This window comes from Etheostoma cragini, chromosome 7 (genome assembly GCF_013103735.1).
Source record: "Etheostoma cragini isolate CJK2018 chromosome 7, CSU_Ecrag_1.0, whole genome shotgun sequence".
NCBI classification, from domain to species: domain Eukaryota; kingdom Metazoa; phylum Chordata; class Actinopteri; order Perciformes; family Percidae; genus Etheostoma; species Etheostoma cragini.
The window spans coordinates 11,730,121-11,753,929 of NC_048413.1; the positions used below are offsets into that span (position 1 = coordinate 11,730,121).

General features: G+C 40.2%; 1 protein-coding gene and 1 long non-coding RNA gene across 3 annotated transcripts in view; both read left to right on the top strand.

Annotated features, from left to right (window-relative positions):
- si:rp71-79p20.2 (zinc finger protein 704) overlaps nt 1-21,111 on the top strand; it is a 31,814-nt gene extending 10,703 nt beyond the window's left edge. The window contains exons 3-9 of one of the 2 annotated variants that reach the window (XM_034876439.1): nt 9,293-9,393; nt 10,608-10,846; nt 13,571-13,671; nt 15,925-16,198; nt 17,227-17,367; nt 19,263-19,390; nt 20,180-21,111. In XM_034876439.1, the coding sequence (XP_034732330.1) occupies nt 9,293-9,393; nt 10,608-10,846; nt 13,571-13,671; nt 15,925-16,198; nt 17,227-17,367; nt 19,263-19,390; nt 20,180-20,291 (1,096 nt within the window). In that variant the 3' untranslated portion in view covers nt 20,292-21,111. The remainder of the gene's footprint in view (nt 1-9,292; nt 9,394-10,607; nt 10,847-13,570; nt 13,672-15,924; nt 16,199-17,226; nt 17,368-19,262; nt 19,391-20,179) is intronic. The other variant, XM_034876441.1, reaches the window with a different exon arrangement.
- Nucleotides 1-23,809, top strand: part of LOC117947508 — a 1,113,976-nt gene that overhangs the window by 584,985 nt on the left and 505,182 nt on the right. The window lies entirely within an intron of this gene.

Here is a 23,809-nt window from a genome sequence, read left to right on the forward strand (position 1 = left end):
CAGATCCACTGGGAGACTTTTTTAAAGATTGGGTTTATGGCATTTTTCTCTGCATTAGTCCGTAACCAGTACAGTCTGACAGGGCCAGCGAGGGGCCCAGGATGAGGTGATACACTAGGACTGAGGGCTCGGTTGTTTAAGACTGGAATCCCAAAATGATATGAAAGGCATACTCACCACCTCAAACAAAATAATAATAGTACATAGATGCTACACAACAATATGTAAGTTACTAGCATTTTCTGATGTTTCTAAGCAAGTAAAACATGTACAATGTCTTATATTCTTTTATTTTGTATGTGAATGTATTGTTATTATATATGGTCCTAAAATTGCACTTTGGACATGTACATTTGCAGATAATTCCTGCTTTAATCATGCAAATACAGGCAATATAACCAGCTATTAGTTTAGGTGTGCTAATTTAAAATCAGACTCTCAACACAGATTTGCTCTTACTCCAAAATAAACTTGCTGGCTTCGGACCAGCAGGCACACACTGATGAGGAACACTCACTTTTAAATGACTGCTTAAAATGTCTTCCTTTATTTAGTTTGAATAAAGATACAACCTGGTTTGGTTTGGTTAGAAGCGTAGCTTTCAAGAAATATAGTATATTAGTATTTACTGTGTAATATACTATATATATATTATATATATATATATAGCAGCTATATAATTGTTCTGTTTGTTTTTTAATAAGCTGTTAAGAATGGCATGTTTTGAAAGGGCCCAAAATGAACTAAAAGCTGCAAATAGGAATGTTGTGTGTGCATGATGAGTATGTCAGACATTTGGGATACTGAGGTGCTAGATGAACAGATGACGTTTTGTGTATATCGAGCTTGTGATAAAGCAGCTAAAGCAACAGGTGTTTAAGTAATTGAGCGAGTTTATTTGCAGTGTCAATCCTACTCAGTCATGGCTGAAAATTAAACTGCCTTTTTACCCTTTGTGTTGTAAATATTGTGCTACATACTTCTGTGTACAGGGAGAGGCATGGATATCATAGACATGCAGGCTTCAAGGGGTTGAAATGCCCACTGAAGGTCTATTTGTTGGATTTGTTCAGTGTTTTTTCTTCAAATAAATTCAGCTCTTTTTCTGCATAGGTAAAACAACCATTTCAAATGCACTAGAGGCATAACATGATCCTTGCTTCTCTCTCCCTCATAGTCTGCAGCCACAAACTGCTCTTTTTTCCTTGTTTTAAGAACTTTCTTCTTTTGAGCCCCACCACCATCACTTTCTCTTTCTAGAAAAATATAAAGATACTGATTTCAGTTTATTTTACTGGCTGGATTCTTTGTCTGTCTGATGCTGCCCTGCAGCTATTTGGCTTCATGAAAGTAAGTAGGGCAGAGTTGCTTTGGAACAGCATTGGTTTGCTTTCACCAAACACAGGACACCAAAGAAAAGCAAAGGCCTGCTCTGGCTTGTGAAGGCAGAAGGGCAAATCTTAAGAGCGAGCAACAGAGGGAGGGGGAAGTGAAGAATGAGGAACAAAATAAATCTGCAGAAAGAAAACTGACCACTCTGTTCAGGACTCTCTGCCATTTTAATCCAAGTTTCAAGACATTTTTCTTTCTGTTTGATTTTATTCCCATCTGTCTTTCCTTGCCTGTTTTACTTCTGAGTTATATATCTACAGTAAGTCTTTGTTAACTGGTGACTCCCTTTTCTTGTTTAAGTCGGAGAGAACAGACTTCGTAGATGATGTGCAGAATAGACCTTTCTTACTTAGTTTGATCTGGTTTCTCTTAATATCCACAGAGCAAGCATGCATCTCATTTGTTCATGAGGCTCAGGACATGACATGTCCTGATGACACATGAATAACACATGACATGTGTTGTTCTGGAGAATCAAAACCTCAGTCTAGCGGCGAGCCTAGAGTGGTTTGGATTATTTTGATATGAAGCTATGATTTCAACGGCTGTCAGCCAAAAATAAAAGCATTTCAGGGGGAAAACAATGCAACTACTTGAGTGACTTCGCTTGCTCTGGCTTCAACTCATGACTCAAATAAAAAACAACAAGCATTTATATACGGAAGCAGTGTTTTCAGCCAGAAGGGCATATCTTCATTATTGTCCTCAGTACAGGAGAGGGAAAACAATCTAGGGCGTCTACTGAAGAGAGACTGCCATTCTTTGGTGGAGAATGACAGAAGTTGTAAGGAAAGATGCTATAGCTACAGCTTAAATTGATTTTGTAGGCTGACGTGACAGTGTGCTTCTAAAGTAAAGTACTGCTAGTTGTTGGTCAGTTTGCTCAGAGACATGAACATTAGAGGTGTTGTGTATTCTATACTATTATTATTATACCAACACACGTAATGACTAATGACCTACTATATCCCTGCAATATCCCTGCTGTTTCCACAATATGGGCGTAGCATGAATGACAGTTAGTGCATCATGATCTGCTCTGTCATCAGCCAGTTAATTGCTCATGCTGCGTCAACAATTTTTCACCCCAGGGTTAATGCTACAAGCATGGCTCTGATCTTAATGTCAATTTAGGTTGTTGCAAACGGGACAACCCTTTTTCACTAACATTTAACTTGCCAGTTTACTGTAAAAGTTGAATATTTGCATAAGATCCTGTCTGTGTAGTTTAAGAGATATAATGCAGACATGGGGAGTCAGACAACACAGAGGGAATCATGTATTTTGCTGTTTGTATATCCTCTATTATCTTGCCGGAACAAAGCTATCTGTTGTTTTTGCGTGGCCCTAAGGCTATAGCTTGCATTCGAAGAATCAAGAAACAGAGAGGGCTTTTTGTCCCGGTACAGAATAGCCATTACACTGAGGCCACATTAAAGAGACACAGCTCCTGCCTAACAGCCTCTCCCTTTCCAGGGGGTTCAGACCCTGGGTTCTTACGAAAGGAGCACCATGTGAATAGATGGCACACACACATTGCATGCATAGATGGTGACAAGATAACATGATGCTAACACACAATTTTATATGATTATATTTGCATGTATTATGTGTTGTACAAAAATATTAGAGATAACAAAACGGAAACATTTGAAAGAGTAAGCAATCAGGACAGAAGCAGGGAATCACATCAGTGTTGGGCTGGGGAGGCTGACTGTTTACTGCCAATCATGACCATCTGCCTGCAGAGCGAGCAAGCGAAGTGAGATAGAGAGAGAGGGACAGCGGACATTACGTAATACAGTGGATTCGAGGCAGGCTGATGGGGGGGACGGAGGGATGAAGAGCAGTGGGTGTTCTATTAATAGTAGGTATGAATGGGGCAGCTGTCAGGGCTGCCGAGCGGGCAGACCATCATCAACACAAGCCTGGTCAGTTCTATGAGGCCCTGCCACTATGTTACCTCATTATACAGGATAGACTAGCTTAACTACAACATACCATTCACTGCACTGTTAACTTTTACACGGGTTAGTGCACTGATAACTAAGTCACATTTCCTCAAAAGCCTTCATCTACAGCTTCAACTATGATTTCTTCTGTTTTTGGATAACACACACTGGCTCATCTACATGAACCATACGGAGTCCAAACTCCCTTTAGAGCCAAGAAGGATCCCTTGAGCCTTAAACAGGCTGAAAGGAAATAGGAAAGAGATGCATATCAGAACACGTGACAGTTAACCATACAAATGTATGGTTAACAATGCTCTTGTGGTTTTGTGGTTTCCATCAGCCTCCCTCACATTGTTTCCCTCTGAGTGTGCATAAGGATGAGTGATGCGAACATATGTTTTAGAGATGAATAAATGAAAAGCTTTGTCTAAGGAAAAGTCTATCTGACTGGAAACATTACTTTTGGTGTGCGTATCTCATCCGCTGGGTGCATTTGCATTTATTTGTGATTGAGAGAAGCCGAGGCAAAAAGAAATATGAAAACACAGTCAATGTTTGCTGAATGCGTAATCCTATCCCAACTCAGAGTGGTGTTTGAAAGTTGATTTTGTGGACTTGTGTTTATGTGTTTTTTTGACTCTGTCCCAATGCCAATCTGAGACATGCAGCTGCTTTGGATATAGTACATACAGAGACACACAAATACACCCTGAAGCCTGTTTTGGGGCTTGTGGCGATCACATTGGATGGATAGGCGCTAATAAGAGTGACACCAGTGGTGCTGAGAAGGAGATCAGAGATTATTGTTGGTGGTGTACAACCCTAGTGAAAACTACACCTATCTATTGAACTCTAGACATCTATGAATCATCCTGATTCAAAAGCGATAGGCTTTGTGGTCAACCACCTCAAAAAAATGAAATCTACTGATACTGCTCATCCCCATCTACTCTGTCTTCCTTTTCTCTTCACCTTCTAAAACTGGTTTCTTCCAAGCAGTCTGCATGCATACCAATTGTATTTATTTCCTGGTTAACTAGATAGAACTCTAGTGTGTTGTCTAGGATACATAAGGGGTTTCTTTTGAGAATAAAATAATCACCCCCTATTACCTGTAGACTTAAAGGGTTGCTGCAAAAAATGTTTACAGTGTGCTCCTTTACAGAGAGCTAGAGCTCAGGGGTTATGGGAAGTCATGGTCTGGTAAACTGAGTCCTGGCTGTGCCAAACTGTTGGGATACACATGCAGGGTGGGAGAGTGATTAGATAAGGTTAGGCAAAATATCCGACATGAAAAATACACTTTAGGAAATTATTTACACCACTGATAAACATGTCAAGGTTTTAGCCGTGTGTGTGTGGCCTGCTTGTTGGTTTTCAAAATTGTGGTGTGTTTTGTGGCAGTTGGCTTGGGCCATAAGTGGACTTTTACTGAGTGCAGTGTGCGCTTTAAACCTGAAGGATCCTGGGGATTTCTACTGGGCTGGTAACTGGGGCAGAGGTGCTGTGTTAAATATAGAGGGAAGGCCCAGTCGTCTCCCCAACAACAGCAGAGAGCCCGCTATAGTACTGGATGACGGTGGGGGTTGAAAAACAGCAACACGGTAGCATCATATCACCATCTGCAGTATCAAAGTCCAAATGTCCTCTCAGGACCTGGTGTGGAAATCTACTGTGTTGGAAGTTTTCTTCTAAGGGTATCCAACTAATAATAAGTTAATCTTCAAAATCATCCCACAAAAATACTCCGTCTGAGGCTGGACTCATTGGAACCTACTGCACCTTGAATAAAATGATGGTCATCCAAATCTTATCCGTTTATTGCACGCAATACACAGAAACACACATGCTTGGGCATAGGCTACTTTTTCCCATTCTGCACTCTGAGCTTGTTGCTGCTACTTGTGTCTCAGCTCAAAGACTGGCTGGCTTGTTGACTTTAACTGGTCCATGTGTTGGGCTGCTGCCAGAGGGGCTGGTTCTTGGCTTAGCCAAGGCCAATAGAAGAGGGAGGGAAGAAGGTAAGAGGGTGTGTGTTTTGTGTGCGTGGGTGTGAGAGTGAGTGTATGGTTTTGTTTGTGCATGTACTTCAGTTGGCTAAATTCTCCTACCAGCAGGCTTCTACAAATGTAGTTATTACCACACACACAGACAGACAGACACAAATATGCAGGTAGAGTAAATGTGGTTAAGACTTCCCTATTGAGGCGTAGCACCTTTCATAAAACACATTTGTCAGTGTCAAGGCTTGTATATTTCACTGCTCAGAGTATAAATGGTGTCACTACACAACATTAAATACCTTAGTGTGTAGGTAGGTAGGTGTACACTTTTTTATCTGCATTTGTAGGGGGGAGGGCATGTTGATCATGTCATTGTTAAATTTACTGCATACCCTAAATGTGCCATAAACGTACCATGGTTGGACTGAAAGGCTCCCAGAAACATCCAGATTTGCAAAGTTAAAATCCCAAAACACCCTTACTCCCAGACGCACACACACACACACACACACACACACACACACACACACACACACACACACACACACACGTACACGTACACGCATACACACACATTTATACCACATACACACACAGCCCAACTTTGTTGACCGCGATCTCTGCTCTCCAATCACCTCTTTCAGGGCATTAAATAGAGGCATCCTTATTTTAACTTCAAAATAAAGACTCATAAAAAGATGCAGACAATTTTACTGTTGTGTTGGTGTGATGGCTCTTTATTTTTGACCTCCACTCGCACCAAGTGTAATGGCTACATAGTTATCAGAGACTGACATGAAGTTAGTAGACTGTGTAATTTATGGTATCTGCAGGCACTAATATGATCTTTGTGCTATTTACTTTACAAGCTGGTTTTATGATGGCAGAAATTGGCAACCAATCCTGTTTTATACAGTCTATGTTTAAAACTCACAGAAGAAAGTAGTAGCGTTTGTGATGCACTTGGCTCGTAAAAATAAATGAAAATCAGTCATTTAAAAAAAAAAAATCAAAGTAATCTAAAAAAGAAATTGTGAACAGGGTGAATCAAGACCGCAATTTTTCTAATGATTAATCTTGCAGGGCCTTATCCAGACTCCTGTGTGATGTTGATCAGTTTCAGTAGCGGTATTGAAGGGGGCCTCAACCAGGGTGTAATACAATGTAGAACCCCCACTGATCGGTTTCAAGTCTTTACTGGTGAACCGTGGCAGTTTGTTTGTTATTGTCTTTTGACGGACAGCTGGTAAGCCCCGTGATGAGGAGAGAGGCAGAAAAGAAGTAATACTTGCCTGTTCTAGCGGATGTTCCTTGGACAGGTCGCCTAGCTTTTCAGTGTGTAATGTTGTCAGGTGTGCCCACAGTTTGCTCTTTGCCATTTCTGTCAGTATTGTATGATACCACGTGGATGTATGTTTTAAGGGATTGTGTACAATTGTGATTCAAAATCTTTAATGTTCACCAGACGAAACAAAAGCATTTCATTTTCACATGCGTGGTCAAGTTGTTGAGAAATTTATGATTAAATTAAAAAAAAATACATTAAATCAATATTTGAATAGGAATCTTAGCATTTAAATAGTGTTGATTTTTTTGATGTTCAAATTATATTCAAATTTCAGAATTAATAGCAACCGTAGATTAGCTTCGCCACTGTCGGCATCAGTAAGTCCATTGGCGGTTGGCCCTCTGCGCAAATGGTAACACAAAGTTTTCAGATATTATAATAAAAACTTTTGATTTATGAATTGAATATTGGTGACATAAATGAATCGCTGAAAATGTATAACATGTAACAAATGTCAAATACTGTTGTTAATTGCACACATACAGACCCACACAAAAACCAGATGTAATGAAACCGCAGTGGAGTATCATGGTTCTGCCGGGAATCAGAGGAAAGAAAAAGCTCTGTCGGTAAATCAGAGTGGGTTGTGTGAGGGGGGGAGTATTAATGTGGTCTGGTGTGTGTTGGTATTCCCCTGTGTGGGTGTGTGAGAGAGGGATAAGTGATACAGTTTGAATAATCTCTGGAATGAACTAATAAGCTATTTAACTTTCCAGTATTTTTTTATGTTTTACTAACACACACACACACACACACACACACACACACACACACACACACACACAAAAACAGATATGCATGACCGTCAGTGGTATGCTATGAGTATACCTTTTCAGCACCACAGGGAGGCCAAATACTCAATTTTCTTTAACTTCACAGTCAGCTGACTGACATCCGTGTTTGAGACAGAGGCCCACGGATCAAAGGCATGTCCCTGGCTGGCCCTGTTTAGTGCTGAAAACAAGTCTAATGACCGAAACAGGACACAGCTAATTCTGTTATCTCTTTATCACTCATCCAGACTGTGTGTGTGTGCGTGTGCATGTGTGTTTAACCGCCCCTCCTCTGACTATGTCTTTATATTATTCTTTGCATGCTGTTATTCTCTCCATGGTGGTATTTCATAATTACATTGTTTTGCCAATTGACCGCTTGCATTCAGAGCACACACACACACACACACACACACACACACACACACACACACACACACACACACACAAACACACACACACAAACCCATGTTTTGAGACAAAGAGTTAAACCAACATCTTTCATGGGGGCAAGGCAGTTTTTCTCGGATACAACACATTCTCATTTGCATAGGAACTGAAACGCATTCTGAACTTTTTCTGTTTTTATACAATGTTTTAAAGTCTTGTCACTTCTAAAAGTGGGCGTGTGAGCAGGTACACACATGCTTTCTGATTTACAGCATACTTTTGTGTTTCTGGACTTGAGTAAAGTTTTTGAGTTCACTATGTGTGTGTGAGACTCCGAGTGGATCTCTGCCAGGGCTTAGGGCTTGGCTGAGAGAACGCCTCAAACCAGTTTACTCTGGTTGTGTAGTGTAGAAGTCTGGGGGTGGGACAGGGACCTCTTAAAGCTGCAGACCATGTGTTTCTCTGCCTCTGTCTCTCTTTGTTTATGTGTGTCTGTTTTGTGTTTTATCGGTGTAAATGTTTATTCAAATGTTTGCATTTTACAGCATTTGGATTTGCATATTAAATATATAGCAGTCCATAGTGGTCAAATGTTCACCCCATTGTTGTTGGCTTTGACAGATTGCTTTTTTGAGGATTTTGCATGAGAATTTTAATCTGTTTGTGTGCGTGCAAGTGTGCACAAGTGTGTGGGTGAGTTCTTGACCTTGCCTTGAATAACTTTCCCCACTTTGCTTTCAAGGACAGCAAACACAGAGGTGAAGAGTGCATTATAGAATAGATGAAGAGAATAACTCTGAAGCGGGGAAATTTGTGCTTTATTGCAGAAATTATTGTTGTGCTCGGTCAATATTTTTATTAGAATGTCGGATGCAAAAGCATACTATTTGTATGCTGCTAGTTAAAGTGGGCAGCATAAATAAGGTTTAAGCTGAAGGCGGACTGCTCAGCATGGGGTGGACTAAGCAGGAAGGGAGGAACAAGCATTTCTTTCCCTCTCTCTAAGCGAGGTTGCACAAGCGGTGCAGAAGCACACCACAAAACGCTTTCCATTACATCCTCATGTGCACACGCACACACACACACACACACACACACGTATGCGCACACACACACACACAATTCCCCAAGACTTACTGTACATATAATCATGTATCTCTCTGTGTTCTGGGTTATTATTGTGTTGGATTTGTTTACTGAATCATCCAAATTTCTTCAAACATCACTGCTAATATTTTGGGGGGCTACAGAGACTTGTAGATGTATCTGGGGACAAGGCTGGACTTTTTCTTTTAGAATAATTTTCCATGACTCAGTCTAAACTGCAAATCATTTTACAGGAGTATGGCCAAAATTTGATCTATTCAAACATGTTCCAGGTTCCAGGTGAAGTTGACATGAGTGGTCATTCTATATTTATATGTTTTGCAGGAAGCCCTCAGGTCATGCTGATAAGGAGGTGATGGCTGCCACCGTTCTTACCTCACTATCCACGTCCCCTTTGGTGCTCAACCCTTCCTCAGCAGCCACAGGTATCATCACTGCCCCAGCAACACCTGCATTCTGCCTTAAACAGACCAGCAGTGGGAACTACTCCATCAAATACTGACCTATCCACTGTATTAAACAAATTGAGTGCATTTCTTTACATCATAATGAGGTCCATGAGGGTTACTTACTTTTAGTCAACTAAAGCGGGGAGACAGTGGGAAGAAAAACTCATCATCAAGCACATCAAGATGTTAGTTTCCCCTGACACAAACTGATTGGCTAATTCGTTTATGTGTTTATCTTGGTTCGTCTAGTGGATGAAAGTCTTCCAGTATTATTAGCCCTATTCCCTTATCTACATGCATGCTTACCCAAGCCCAGCATTTGATGGCAACAGTTCAGCTATGACCCTATCACCACAGCTCCTTTGCTGTTTCAAGTATTACTGTAGTTGCCATTGCCATGCCGACCCTGCCAGACGGTCAAAGTCCTATCTGCTTTTTTTTTTTTGAGCCAGCAGTAAACCAAGGCTACTGTTATTGCTCTTAGTAAGGCAACATGTAGCAGTTTATATCCCATATAATACCTCATTTGACACCACTGTACCAATTGCTCCAACAATGGAGGTTTTATTGTAGAATTCAGCAATCCTTGGCTCTTGTCAGAGATGCTGTGGGATTTAAGAGGAGCTAATTTTCCTTGAAAATTTTACTTGGCATAAAGTTTTCAGGTCAAGCATCATTGGATTGGTTAGAAGGCCAAAGGGTATAGAAAGGGTTTGTGGGCCCAGACTTAGAGAAATAATTTAGGACACTGTCCAGGCTTTAAAGGGAATTTTCCGTTTCCATTTCCAGCAGTGTATACTTACACTAATCTTTACAATTGTCAATTGTTAGCCATTTCTTGCCATTAAAGGTAGGTAAGACTTGTAAAACTAACTTTCTGTCATATTTGCTTAAACTGACCCTATGTTTGAGTAGAACTACATGAAGCAGGTGATTTAAAAAAAATCTGGCTTCTCTGGCACCACCTTCAGCCTGTAGTGTGATTTGTAAAAATTCCACAGCTCCCTGTTCAGATGCACCAATCGGGGCAAGGGGGGTGTCTAACTGTGTGTCAGCCACTGCTCATGCACATGCGTTTATACTCCCTTGTGGGGGGAAGGGCTTATGAGATTGTTTTGGGCTTTAGCGGAAAGGGGGGAGGGACTGAGAAGTTGTTCTTTAATCTAAAGTGAACTGTCTTTAAACTGCAGTTCCAGAGCCAACCAGCAAGGCCTGGAAAGAGATGCTGTCAGCTAGCTACAGCAGTTCGACCAGTGGAAACTGGAGCTTGGACACCAGCGACCAATCCGTGCCCTCCACACCATCTCCACCTCTTTCCAGTGATGCCAACAAGAACTTCCTGCTCTCGTCCCAGGGTTATGATGTCAGTGAGGATGTCCAAGAGAGCACACACTTCATGTTTGAGGACCCCATACCTCGGAAGCGAAAGGTAACTATGGATGTTCATGTTTCTTATATATTTGAATCATTATGTTATGCACACAATTTATACAGCAATGATGCATATGGAAAGCAGTTTTGGCTTAAGAATGATTTATGACTCCTGAACAGCCGCAGGTCTTTTATTGTCAAATAATTGGAAGGTGCTTAGGTAAGTTTTTGTGGTTTGATGACAAAGCACAGTGAAAGAGCAGGGGCACATACAATCTCCAAACAGTGTGTACCGTTTTTCCACTGTTTTCTGGTTAAAGAACATGTTCCCCGGAACGGTGTTCAATGACTTTGAGATATCTTTTCTGTCGTTTGGTGGGTGTGTCAATCAGCAGAGACATGTCTGTAAACTCGTGGTAAGAAAAAGGCAAACCATAAATCATTAAGATAATAAATAAGTTGACATTCACAGTCAATTACTGACTCTGACGCTGCTAGTTTCTGGACACAGTTCTGTTGTTTTCACAGCAGCCCCAGATGCTGTCCAATCTGCTTCAACTTTAACCAAAAACACTAGTTTCTGTTTCGGTTGTACCGAAACAATTCTCATGTGCTTTTGTTACTTCTATAAATTAGTAGCAGGAGAGACCTTGAAAAACAAGAAGCATTCAGAAAATGTAAGCACTGTGCAGTTTTAACTGCCTTTGAAATAACGGTCACTTTCTGCTTGTGTAGATGATGGATTGTATTCCCCCTCTCATCTCTCCCTCTCATTTCCTTTTTTACTATAGTAACAGTCCAGTTTTCTATCCCCTTTCCAGAAGGTGGTAAAGGTTTAGTACAAATGAAGGAGATGGGAGGGATAAACAGCAAGAAGGATCATAAGAATCAAGGGATGCATAAAAAGGAGGACAGGCAAGGGTGTAGAGGACTAGTCATGCTAGTGACAAGAAGAGAAATGAATCTCAATATTTCCTCTAGCCATACAGTGACAGAAGAGGGCTCATATATGGTACAATTTGTGGGAGTTTGCAATTCCACCTCCCTGGAGTGGGGCAGCACTGAAGATGATTGAGCTGGCATATACTGTATATAAAACCATGAAGACTCAGAGGACGATGCTGCCAGAGACCCTTGCCATACCATAGATAAGCATACAGGAAATGAAATAATCTAATGCTAGGAGTAATACAGACACACAAGTTGTGTGGAAGTGGCCTAAACAACATGACACCTGCTGGCTAGCTTTGTGTTGCAATATACAATAACTGACATCAGCCCATATGTCTAAACCTGCTGTAAGCAGCTGCCCCTTGGATTGTAGTCTGTTTGATTTTGTGCAGGCAGTGGGTTAAGAGGATTATTTAACATGGCAATCACCAGTCTTACTGTAACAGTGTTAAGTTTCAAGAAAAACGCTTAGGGAATTAAGTGATTTGTGATTGTTTTGTGGGATTAAAGATGAGCTTTGCTGTGTCACTTGTATCAGGAGGGTTGGTTGAACAGCATCGTAGGGGACATAAATATATCCAGCACCACTTGAGTAGTTCAATCCCAAGTTACTGTTGAATATTAGGAAGGGACAGTCAACAAGGAATAGTTCAGAGGAATAGAAGCGTTAAGATCGTTAAGAAAACCACTGATAAAAACCTGTTCTACTCTCACTTTTCTTTCTCAGTTTTCCTCTTTCTGTCTCTCCTGCTTCCTCCATACCTTCTTTTCTTGCCCTTCCTTCTCCAGAGGCTGTTGAAAGGTAATGAGAGTACACACCCACTGCCTTTCATTAACAGTGATGCAGGTCCCTGCCTGCTCATCGGACAGCTGCCAGCCCCTGATAGGCAAAAGAGAAAATGAATTGAAATAAAAAACACCCACTTCATCGCTCCACCCACCCACCCACTCATCCATCCACCCATCCATTCATTCATCCATCCATCCATTCATACATCCATCCCCATAGCTTGCTTATGAACCAATGAGAGTTACAAGCAAATGTTCAGAGGAGCATTTGTGATAAGCATTTACAAATAGCTACCTAGAGATTAGAAAGAGATCAGTGTGATTTCCACAGGATTTCTTGTGTACCCATCTATGTATACATGACAAAGTGAGTGTATAAGCACATTTAATGCACTTTTGTGAGAGGACTTGAATGTTGTTATAAACATTAGGGGAACCCCCAGGCTGCACTTTAACACAAAACTATTACCGGTAAGATGGATCTTTGCCTCGGCTCACGACATGCAGGAAGAGTCAAAATCAAAATAGTGCTCATGGTCAGTGAACATAAAAGTACTGTGTGAGGTAGAGAGAAAAATATACAGTTTTATTGTCTTACCCTCTCCGTCCCTGCCTTTTTATGTCCCTCTCTCTCTGTCACTCTGTATGTGTCTGAACTTGTGTCACATATTGGGTTTCTATTTTTATAGGCATGCTGCTCTAATCAAGCTCTAATGGGGTGTAGTGTTTTGCCCCTTGTAGCTTGGCACTCATGCCCCCACGAAGGCCTTTTTTTGTCTTGAGGCTGCCAGTGAGATATAAACGTAAACCTCCATTTCCCATGAAATACTCATCAATGTTCTGCAGATGATAGGTTTAGTTTGATCACTGTTTCTACCATGGCTAGTGTTTTTTTCCATTGTTAAAAAAGGGGTTGAATTAAAATTGTAAACAAATAAACCGAACATAGATGTAATGACAACACAATATGTTGTGTTTATAGTAACACTTTAGCTCCTAATCTTCAGACTCAAGTTGGTTTTGTGTTAAACATCTCTTTCAGAACTCCATGAAGGTAATGTTCAAGTGCTTATGGAAGAACTGTGAAAAAGTCCTCAGCACCTCCTCAGGGATCCAGCGACACGTCCGCACCGTCCACTTGGGGTGAGTTGCTGGACATCACGGGCAAACCGAACACACACAGTGCTTCGCTCTTGTCTCCAACTGGGATTATTTACCTAACTATTAGCCGTATTCTCCACTTCTCTTCTACGTAAAATGTTTATATCCTTGACATTCCACTTTCGGGATTGCTCCGTTGCTGCCGAAAAATCTGCCAAATTGCAATCATTTAGGCCGGATATCCGTTACCTTTGGCTTCCTTTTTGTTGGCATTTTAAACTGCGCCCAATTTACGAGGACTAGGGTTAACCTTTTCTCAGATCTCTGCAGAGTAAATCCAGACAGCTAGCTAGACAATCTGTCCAATCTGAGTTTTCTGTTGCATGACTAAAACAACATTTAAATGTACACATGTTCCACCAAAACAAGTTCCTTCTGAGCCTATTTTGCAACAGCACAGCTGCTTTTCTCCGGTGCTTAGCACCGCTCAAGATGATTGTGATTGGTTTAAAGAAATGTCATTAAACCAGAGTATGTATTCCTCCCATCCCCAAATGCTATGTGGAGTAGCCGGACTCTCCACAGCGCGCTTTGAAGGAGGGTCTGGCAAAGTGACTATTATGAAACTGACAGGGTCTAAAAGTTTTTATTTGTTTTCATTTTTATGCTGTTTAAAAGAATATTAATAATAATAATTGCAGGCGTTATTTTCCCTTTGACAAAGACCACCACTATGTAGCTATAAGTTAAATAATGTCATAATTTCTCTGCAGCTTCAGCGTTGTAGTGTTGAACTCTGTGATTTAAATAATGTGGTAAGACAAGAAAAGTGCCACATCTGACAAGTTACAGCTTGGATGCTGTCCAACTGTCTGCCTTTACATCTGACTAGCTTAGCTTGGGTACTACAGCTGCTTTACACCTGTGAATTGTGCTATTGGCCAATAAAGAAGCAGATACATTTGTATCACAATGCTTTAACTGAATATGATATAAATGTAAAAGAAATTCACATTGTATCATATGTGGTTCATTGTATTACATTGTGGCAATAACGCACTAGTTTAACTTCACTGTTTTTTATCCAACGCAGTGGGTACACGTAAGATAATATAAAATGATACAATTGTCACCCAGTGAAATACAAAGCGTACAAACTTGCTGAGTTTGCACAAAGATTTAAAGGGGATGGTAATAATAATGATTGTATGTTTATAATATTACTAAAAGCACGGGGAGAGTGACGGACTCCGACTGTTACACCATGCATTAGTTTAACAATAAACAGTTTTTAATTGTTCCTCAAAAACTATCCTCACAGTTAAGCACACTGCAGCACACTGGCTTTTACTGCCCCCTGCTGCTGGGAAGAGTGACCAGATCCTGCACTATTTCTCTTTTGCTTATATACCTGACAGCTGTGCTTATGTCTGAAGATTACACTGGTACTTTAGTAAAATGGAACATCAAAAGTAAAGACAGTGACATCTGGCATGATCAGTCGGTATTTTCAAAAATGTACCCTAATGCTTTTTAGAATTTGTTCGTTAATCTTATCTTTACTGAATTGTTTGTATGTGTACAGTTCATCATTATAAATCATATCTATGTGCGTAGTGAGCAGTGAATTTGCCGGTGCATTTTTGTTGAAGTATTCAAAAATCAAACTGAATACTGAATCAAGATTAAAAACCCCAACAAATCAATTATTCAATTGAAACTATGTGACATTGAATACACATTATTCTTCTTTATTTATTATTATTCCTTCAGTAAACTGAAATGTTTTCTGCTTCATTTCCAGAGAAATCTTTAACCGCATGAAAACAGTGTGCTAGATTGCAATGGCAATATATCATAGACCTATTCATCCAACCTTGAGCACAGGCAGCAGTCTTTAGGCGAAGGTCTGTTTGAGATCATGGACCTGAGCCACCAATTCAATGGTTGCAGATGAGACAGAGAAGTGAGTGGAATAATTTTAAAAGCACAGCATAAAGCATTTTCTGGCACCAATGTTTATGAATTTGACATGAAAGGACTTCATTTTAGAACACACCTTTACTACCTTCCCAAAGATGTGGTCATATCAGGGTTGAAGCTGTGCATCAGTACAGCAGCTGTGATACAAGATGAGAGGGCTATCAGCTGTGTCCAACAAAAGCTGCATAACCCAAAGTTTAAGAGGTCCAATGCTGTTTATTATCACTTCAAAGCTGAAACTGAAATAGAAATGGAGCAATGATAATTTTAATTTAGGAACATCCTTAGAGAGTTTTTTTTTCTCTCCTGCAGGCGAAGCAGCGACTCAGACTACAGCGATGGAGAGGAGGACTTTTACTACTCGGAGATCGAGGTCAACGTGGACAGCCTTACAGAGGGCTTGTCCAGCCTCACGCCCACCTCCCCCACCACGTCTGGCCCTCCGCCGATCTTCCCTCCACCACTCACCGCTGTCCCTCACTCTGAACACATCAATATGAACGATTTGCAGAGCCAAGCCCCGACACTGCTCAGTCAGTCAGCTCCTTCCACGCTTTGTCACATCCGCACTGACCACGCCTACCAGGTAATTTACACAAGATAGACTTTGGAAACACACATTTCTAAAACTTGATGCAACTGTAATGTCCCTGAAAACAAGACAAAACGTTAAGCAGTTGGTATGTTACAAAGCAACAAAGATTTCAGATTTCTATTGAATCTGCAGGGGCAGTTTTTGAGATCAGTGTGGGGGGAAAAAAAGCTCTGAGGTCAGAGTGAATGACTTAACTCCTGCACCAGCGTGGGAGTATATCCCAGAGAGAGAAGGAAAGGAAAGGGATAAAAAAAACTTTCTTGCAAATATTAACACCAGTTCACATGAAGAACTAAATCTGATTATTTTTTAAGTCCAAAGAAAGATTTAATCTAGCTCAAAGTCCTTCTTGCAACAGTTTTTATTTGAACTGCTTTATTGCAACTTTGGGTATCCATACCTCCTCCCTCTTCTTTATGCTTGTCCTTTCCCTTCTTTTTCTTCCACCTAACTGTAAAACTTCATGTGCACTCCTCACTTACAGTACATGCCCTTGAGGGTAAAAATGAAATTCTTGTTTTAGCTGGAAAAACACTTAAAGTATAATTTCTTTTTAGGTATTCAATATTGAATTTAGTCCTTTGCAGTGGTTTGAGGTTGTATGGAACTTCTAGTTGCCATGACAACACATAATGCACTTGAAAATAGACTTACAGTATGTAAATCGCACTGAAACTACAACACCTACTTCACACATTGCACTGCACTCATACTTTTCTATTTAATACTGCTAACTCCATGTCCTCACTGCTATTGTTAATGCTGTCTTCCAATTGTTTTGCGCCATATTCTACCTCAGTATTGTTTATCTAGAATCGTAAAACTAGCAGACATTTTCTGTTCATGTAAAATGCAGAGCTGATATGACCGCACATTTCCGATGTAAAGGTGTATAAATGCCTTGCCTGCTCATGATATAATCTTTTTCTCTTCTCTGTTTCTTTCTGCACCTTTCCTGTCCCTCCATCTTTCTGCTGTGTCCTCTCTTGGTTATGGTGGGGTGGTTGTCCATGTTCCAGGCCACTGCTCCAGTGAGTATCCCAGTGGGTCCTGAGCTGGCTGGGTTAGGCACTGGTAATGGGACCGGGCCTGGAATTGGGACAGGGAACGGCATCAGTGTGTCATGGCAATCCCCTCCTGTCATTTTCAAAGGCGTCCCGGTGAGTGAGGCTTTGTCTCACGCCTTTTTAATCTTTGATTTGAATTTCTTTCCTGCTGTTTCAACTCTTAACCTTTTTTTATTTTGTAGCTCTTTGTCACTCTTTTTGGTTTTTATCTGTCTCTACTTCTTAATACCATCATCGTTTCATTTACATTTTTATATATAAATTTGTATATTTAAATCCAGTCCATCCAAAGATGCTTTTCAATGTGCTTTACATATAATCAAGATAAGGACACATAAAACCAAATGTACTTGCATTTACAGTATGTAACAATTAATGTGTATGTGTCTCATTAGTTTTTCATCTTTGATGAATGCAATTGAATTATTCAATATACAACAACAATGAAACTTTAAAATGCAGTCTTTACTGCCAACAGGGTCTCTAGTAGGCTGTTTTTTGCTTTTTTTAGGCTGAGTCCATAATGGCTGAAGCAACAGTGCCATAAATCAGTGTCTGGGCTCATGGGACACCCAGGAGACAGTCAGAGGACCTGAGGGATCTAGGGACACATAATGTATCTTTAAAGCACATCAGACGTCCTTAGGCACAGAACTGTTTAAAGATTTACAAACCAATAAACGGGTCTTAAAAGCAATAATAAAACTGACAGGCAGCTACTGCGGGGACAAACAAAACATGTGTACAGTAATGTGATCTAAAACATGTACAGATTAATGTTATTAAATGGATTTTGAACTGTGGTTTAAACATACCAGAAAGGATTGCGTCTGAATTGTGCAGCCAGCTAGTGCTGATGGAGCAATTCATTTCTCAACATTTACCTTTGCAGTGTGAGAAACAGAAACTCTACTTTTTATGTCATACAAAACAGCCTTATAAAGGCATACACATTGAGATTGTAGCCCAGGAGGAACACCAAAAGCAGATATTTAACTAATTCCTCAATCTCGTCTTGATTGTGTTGCAGAAAACTTCAAGCCATACATGTTCTATAACACACAGTAGTCTAAAACAAAATTTGGCCCAGCAAAACTGCATGCATTGTTTGTCATCTGTGTGTAAATGTGTTAATTTGTGCCTCCTCAAGCTTATAGAAGTTACACTGCACAGCTGTGCTTCACAAGGTCGTAGTGTGAATTATCTCTCAGAAAGAATTATCTCTCAGTAATGTACTGTAGGGATGGCAACAGTAAATTAGGCCAACTTGCTTCCTGTTCAACAGTATTTTAAATCAGCACTGAGACTGAGAAGACCAAGACAAACAACGTTGATCCTTAACTCCTTCACGACTGTAACTAAGACTGTCTGTGCGGTTTGCCCCGTGGGCCCTGTTTTAATTGTGCAACGATGTACTTCTTGGACGCACAAACTGTGTGGGCGTCTCCATGCGCACCTGCTATTTTTTGTTCATGTGTGCGAAAGGACTGGATGAAGGTGAATATAGATCGGGGGGGTGGTGATGAATGAATCCACATCATTGGTGTCATCGCTGTGTCAGTCATAGTGACACATGATGACAATAGCTAAAAAAGAAAGAAAGAAGAATTGGCTTCTCCAAGAAAAGAAATCTGCAATCAGAGGCAGATTGAGCGGTTTTCTTAGTTAGTTAAAATAATTCTACTGTATTTGTTGTTGTATTGTTGTAAATGGTTACTACAAATCCTTGCATTTGACACAGCAGCACTTGCTTTGTAACGCATCAAGTATGAAACATGAACCGTTGGCTCCGGTCAGCTGTTGGCAGAATACCAAGTTGTAAGCAACCAGTCTGATGTGTGTCCAGAGGTGTGAGTACCTTATTGTGACAGGGACAGAATTAAGGTTGTGTCGTTCTGTTTTCATTGTCATGTTGAATAAAGTATAAAGCTACACTGTATGAGCATAATATTGAACAATGCACTCATGATGTCTTTCCACTTTTGCAGGGGCCTGTCGCTCACGTCCGAACAGTTAGCATCGGTGAAAAGCGGCAGCCCACAGCCAGCACACACACCACCGTCAACAAGAACCATGCTTTAATAACGCCGGCACCTAAATCAACAACAGGAACCAGGTACTGTATGCATCAGCCATTTGTCAGTGTGATTGTTTGAGGAGTGCTTGTTAAATCAAGAAGGTAGGGCTAGTAATGCTCCAGTTATCTCTAGTTATTCTCAACAAGAACCTGTGTTTAAGATAAATCATTTTATCTTCTTCCATCTTTCTTTTTCCCTCCATATCACAATCACTTGAAATTGTGAAATTGTTACCACTCAAACTACAAACATCATCACAAAGGAAAAGCAGGGTGCCCTGATAGCTCAGTTGGTAGGGCGGGCGCCCATATGTAGAGGTTTACTCCTCAACGCAGCGGGCCCGGGTTCCACTCCGACCTGCGGCCCTTTGCTGCATGTCATTCCCCACTTTCACTTCTTCAGCTGTCCTGTCATTAAAGGCCTAAAATGCCCAAAAATAATCTAAAAAATAAAAGCAAAGGAAAAGCAGCTAATCCCTTGAAATGAGCTGCTTTTCCTTTGTGAAGATGTTTGTAGTTTGGAGGTTTGAAAAATAGCGTGAACCAGCCACAACATGTACACTAAGCACGGCCAAACCCCTTAATTACACTTTTTGGTGCTGAAAACTGCAGTTGCATCAAATCATTGACCTTTTCAAAGATATGTATTAAATGCATTTTATAACATTTATATTGATTTGTTGAAATTAAAGGCTCAAGTGTTTGTGTGTGTGCCTGACCCTGCCCCTACTCTGAGCACATTGCACATGGATATGTGTTTTTATGCCCGTGTGGGCGTCTTGGTGTCCGTGTGCATGTTCTTATGCTGTCACATCTGCTGTTACCAAGGAAACCCCGTGGGGAGGCAAAGAAGTGCAGAAAGGTGTACGGCATGGAGAAGAGAGACATGTGGTGCACAGCCTGCCGCTGGAAAAAAGCCTGTCAGAGATTCACCGACTAATCCAGTCGCCTCCCCGTGTCCGTGAGATGAGCTCCTTCTCACTCGGAGCGACAGATGTAGGTGGACTCTTCCACTGAGGAGACGAGGGGAGATTTCTTCACGATGGAACTCGCGGTGTTGCTTCCTCCAGCATCACAGGGAGTTTGCTGTCTCTCTTTTCCGTTTCCAAAACACAAAGAGAAAATACAACTGGTGGGTAAAAACAAACGACAGCAAAGTCTGCAAGAAAAAAAGAACTTTATGCAGGTTTGGAGACTTTTTCCAAGACTGAAACCCATGAATAAGGAAAACATTTAAATGGGAACCTTCTGATTTGATTTTTTGTTTTTCTCTAGCCATTTCTCACAGCCTCAACTAAAGGCAATCTTTAAAGACTACAGATACGCTTTTTGGTATACTCATACTGGTATGTCGTTTATTATAGGAGCATCAAATAGTCTACTGTTTATGGGGTGGAACGGGACTTTTTGGAGGTTCAAGGGTTAACACCAGATTTGCTCGGTAAGACCTCTGTAGCATGTCATTTTTTCACTGTTAAAGTGACCTAAAACCTACCAAAGGCAAAAAGCCTGTTCACTTACAACCAACAGTTTAGGTGTAAGCTAAATCCTGAATCTAGCATCACTGTCTTTTTCAGCCTTACTTGATATCGACTTCATGTTGAAGTACATATATTGTTCATTAAGCAAATTCTGTACAGCTAGCTCTACTTCACACACTGCACAAAACCCTCACACACAAGTGGTACAAAAGGGTTACCCTTGACTTTCCAAAATATTTTTTAGAGATGTACACAATATATGAAATATCTCTTCTTCTCTATGCTTGTATCCAAGTCCTCTTTTAGAGTATCAATGAAACCACAGTGTATGCCTGAAAGAGTAATATCTATTTCCTATATAGAGTTTATTTTCAGCAGCAACTAGCAGTTGCACTGTGCAGTCAGCAGGATTCCAGCGTTTAATATTGTCTTGCTTTGTGGTTGTCATTGTCACCATAATTGAGGTGAGTTGAAGCAGAAAGGCAAATTTTTTTCCTTTGACAGCTGAGGTTCTTAATGAGATTGTTTACCAGGATGAATGATACATGAATGATAGTTGCCCTTTGAAACTTTAACTTAAAGTCTGACTGATGTAACTTGTGTATGTAGGTAAATAACAGAGATTGTAACCCAGCAGTCACTATCTGATAAAACATCAGGCATTCAAATTAATTTCTTGAATTAAATTGGACAAGCTACCCAATATTTAGTCTTTGGTATAACTCACTGGTATAAATCACTAACCAGCATTGCAACATGTGTAGAAACTTCATAGCAACCAAGACTTTTCCTATGTTTTTCTGTAGACGTTGTGTTTAACCTTTTTAGAATGGTCTAAAAACCATAAAATCAGTCAGTGCTGAGCAGCAGTGTAGGTAGTCGACTGTATACGGATTGTTACGGAAGTGGAGCAACAGTTTAAAAGTGCTTCACTAGGTAAAGATTGTTTAGAATGGTCCTGTAATACAGACTTTCAGGCCTGCTTTCCCAAGCCTAAAAGAAATATATATATATATATATATATATATATATATATATATATATATATATATATATATATATATATATATATATATATATATATATATATATATATATATATATATATATATATATATATATATATATATATATCCCTTTCACCTGTTAAAAAAACATCTATGAAAAATAGCACCTTTTCATTTTAAAGCCTTTTTTAACCAGTTTGGCAATTCTATATTATTATCTAAGATATACTTTGATGAAAGAAAAAATGGCAGTGGTAACCTTACATTAGCATTTAAAGGAGACGTTTGTAGCACTAAGTGGCGGAAATATGGGCAGAAATGGAATATAATATTCATAATTATGTTTTCATCAGTATGAAAATGAGAATTGTGATTTTTATTTGAGCTTAGATTAAACCCTTCATATCTACATCGGGAGTGAGTCCACTTCCCTGGAGTATGCCATGTTGTACCGCCATGTTTCTACAGTAGCCCAGAATGGACAAACACTGGCTCTAGAGAGGGCCCCTCACGTTCGTCCATTACCTGAAGGCCACCAAAGGTGGTATTACACTCTGGGGTCAGGGAAGGGGTGTGCAGTCACAATACATCTCAATGCATCTCAATGCTCACTGCTAGATGCCACTAAATCCTACACACTGCTCCTTTAATCTTTTAGAGAAACTGGATTATTATTATTATATATTCTGTATACAGTGCATGTATATGTGTGTGTGTGTGTGTGTATATATATATATACACACACACATATATTGAAAAGACACTCTACAGTGTTCCTACAAAAGACAAATACAAGTCAACTAGTTATTCTTCGAAGGTTACCAGCCAACAACCGTACCCCTGCAGGTTGAAGTCTATTTTCAGTAGTGCTCTCTTATTGGGGATACTAATGATAAAGGGAAATACATAACTAAACATCAGTAGTTATAGTTAACATTTTTAAGTAATTCTTAAATTCAGAGATCCCCAGAAGATTATTTGTATCATTCGTAACGTATAGTCATTAAGTTGCTCTAAGCCGACTAAGTACATAATATTGATAAAAGACAAAAATGTTTTTTTTAAGAGGATAACTTCTTCCGCTTCCCACGAACTATAGTTAAGCCAATTTATTTATTTAGCTCAAAATCACAAATTTGCCTCACAGGGCTTATCAACCCGTGACAGCCTCTATCCTAAGAAAGAAAAAATCTTAACAGGTGTTTTTGGGATCTGCTCTTGTTTTGAAGAGATTCCCTCTTGTACTGTTAGCAGCTTTTTGAATGTAGATTCTGCTGTGTGTCGTCTACTCTCTAAGCGCTCCTGGCACTGACCTGGCCACCTTAGCAACCTATGACACTTGCACAAACACAGTGCCTGTCCTCTCTTATATGAGCATATATCATTGGCTGAGATACAGTCTGACTTCAGACCTCTGTCGCCATAGAAACACCTGTGCTTTCTCCTGTCGCCACCAGGTCACCGGTGCCGTCTGCTGTTGGCTGAAATCATGTTATCGCTGGTCAATGAAAGCAGACGCTTGACTGTTAATTGGTGGCTTGAAGTCAAACATATTAAGCACACATGTTAGCCGGAATAGTGATAAAACAATATCACAGTCATTTCCCATTATAAACCACCTTTTTGTTTTGAAAATGAATGATCCTGCCTGTAAGCCATTTATTCCACTGGCATCCTAGATAAGCTTCCGGTCAGAATCTTCACAAGTGCCAATGAAAAGAACATAAAAAAAGGAAAAAAGTATGCTGACCTAATGAAATTGCACTACGTTGCACTGTGCAAATGCGTGATGTTTTTATACATGGACATTTTATATACACAAATTTTGAAGTAAAATGATTTTCTTATTATCCGAGAGGGTGGGAGTGATATCATCACTGCCAGATAGAATATATGGGGTGTCAGGGATAGGGGGTTCTGTACCCCTAGGGTCCCCCATTAATAGCCTGTCTTGCTCTCCGTCAGATGTA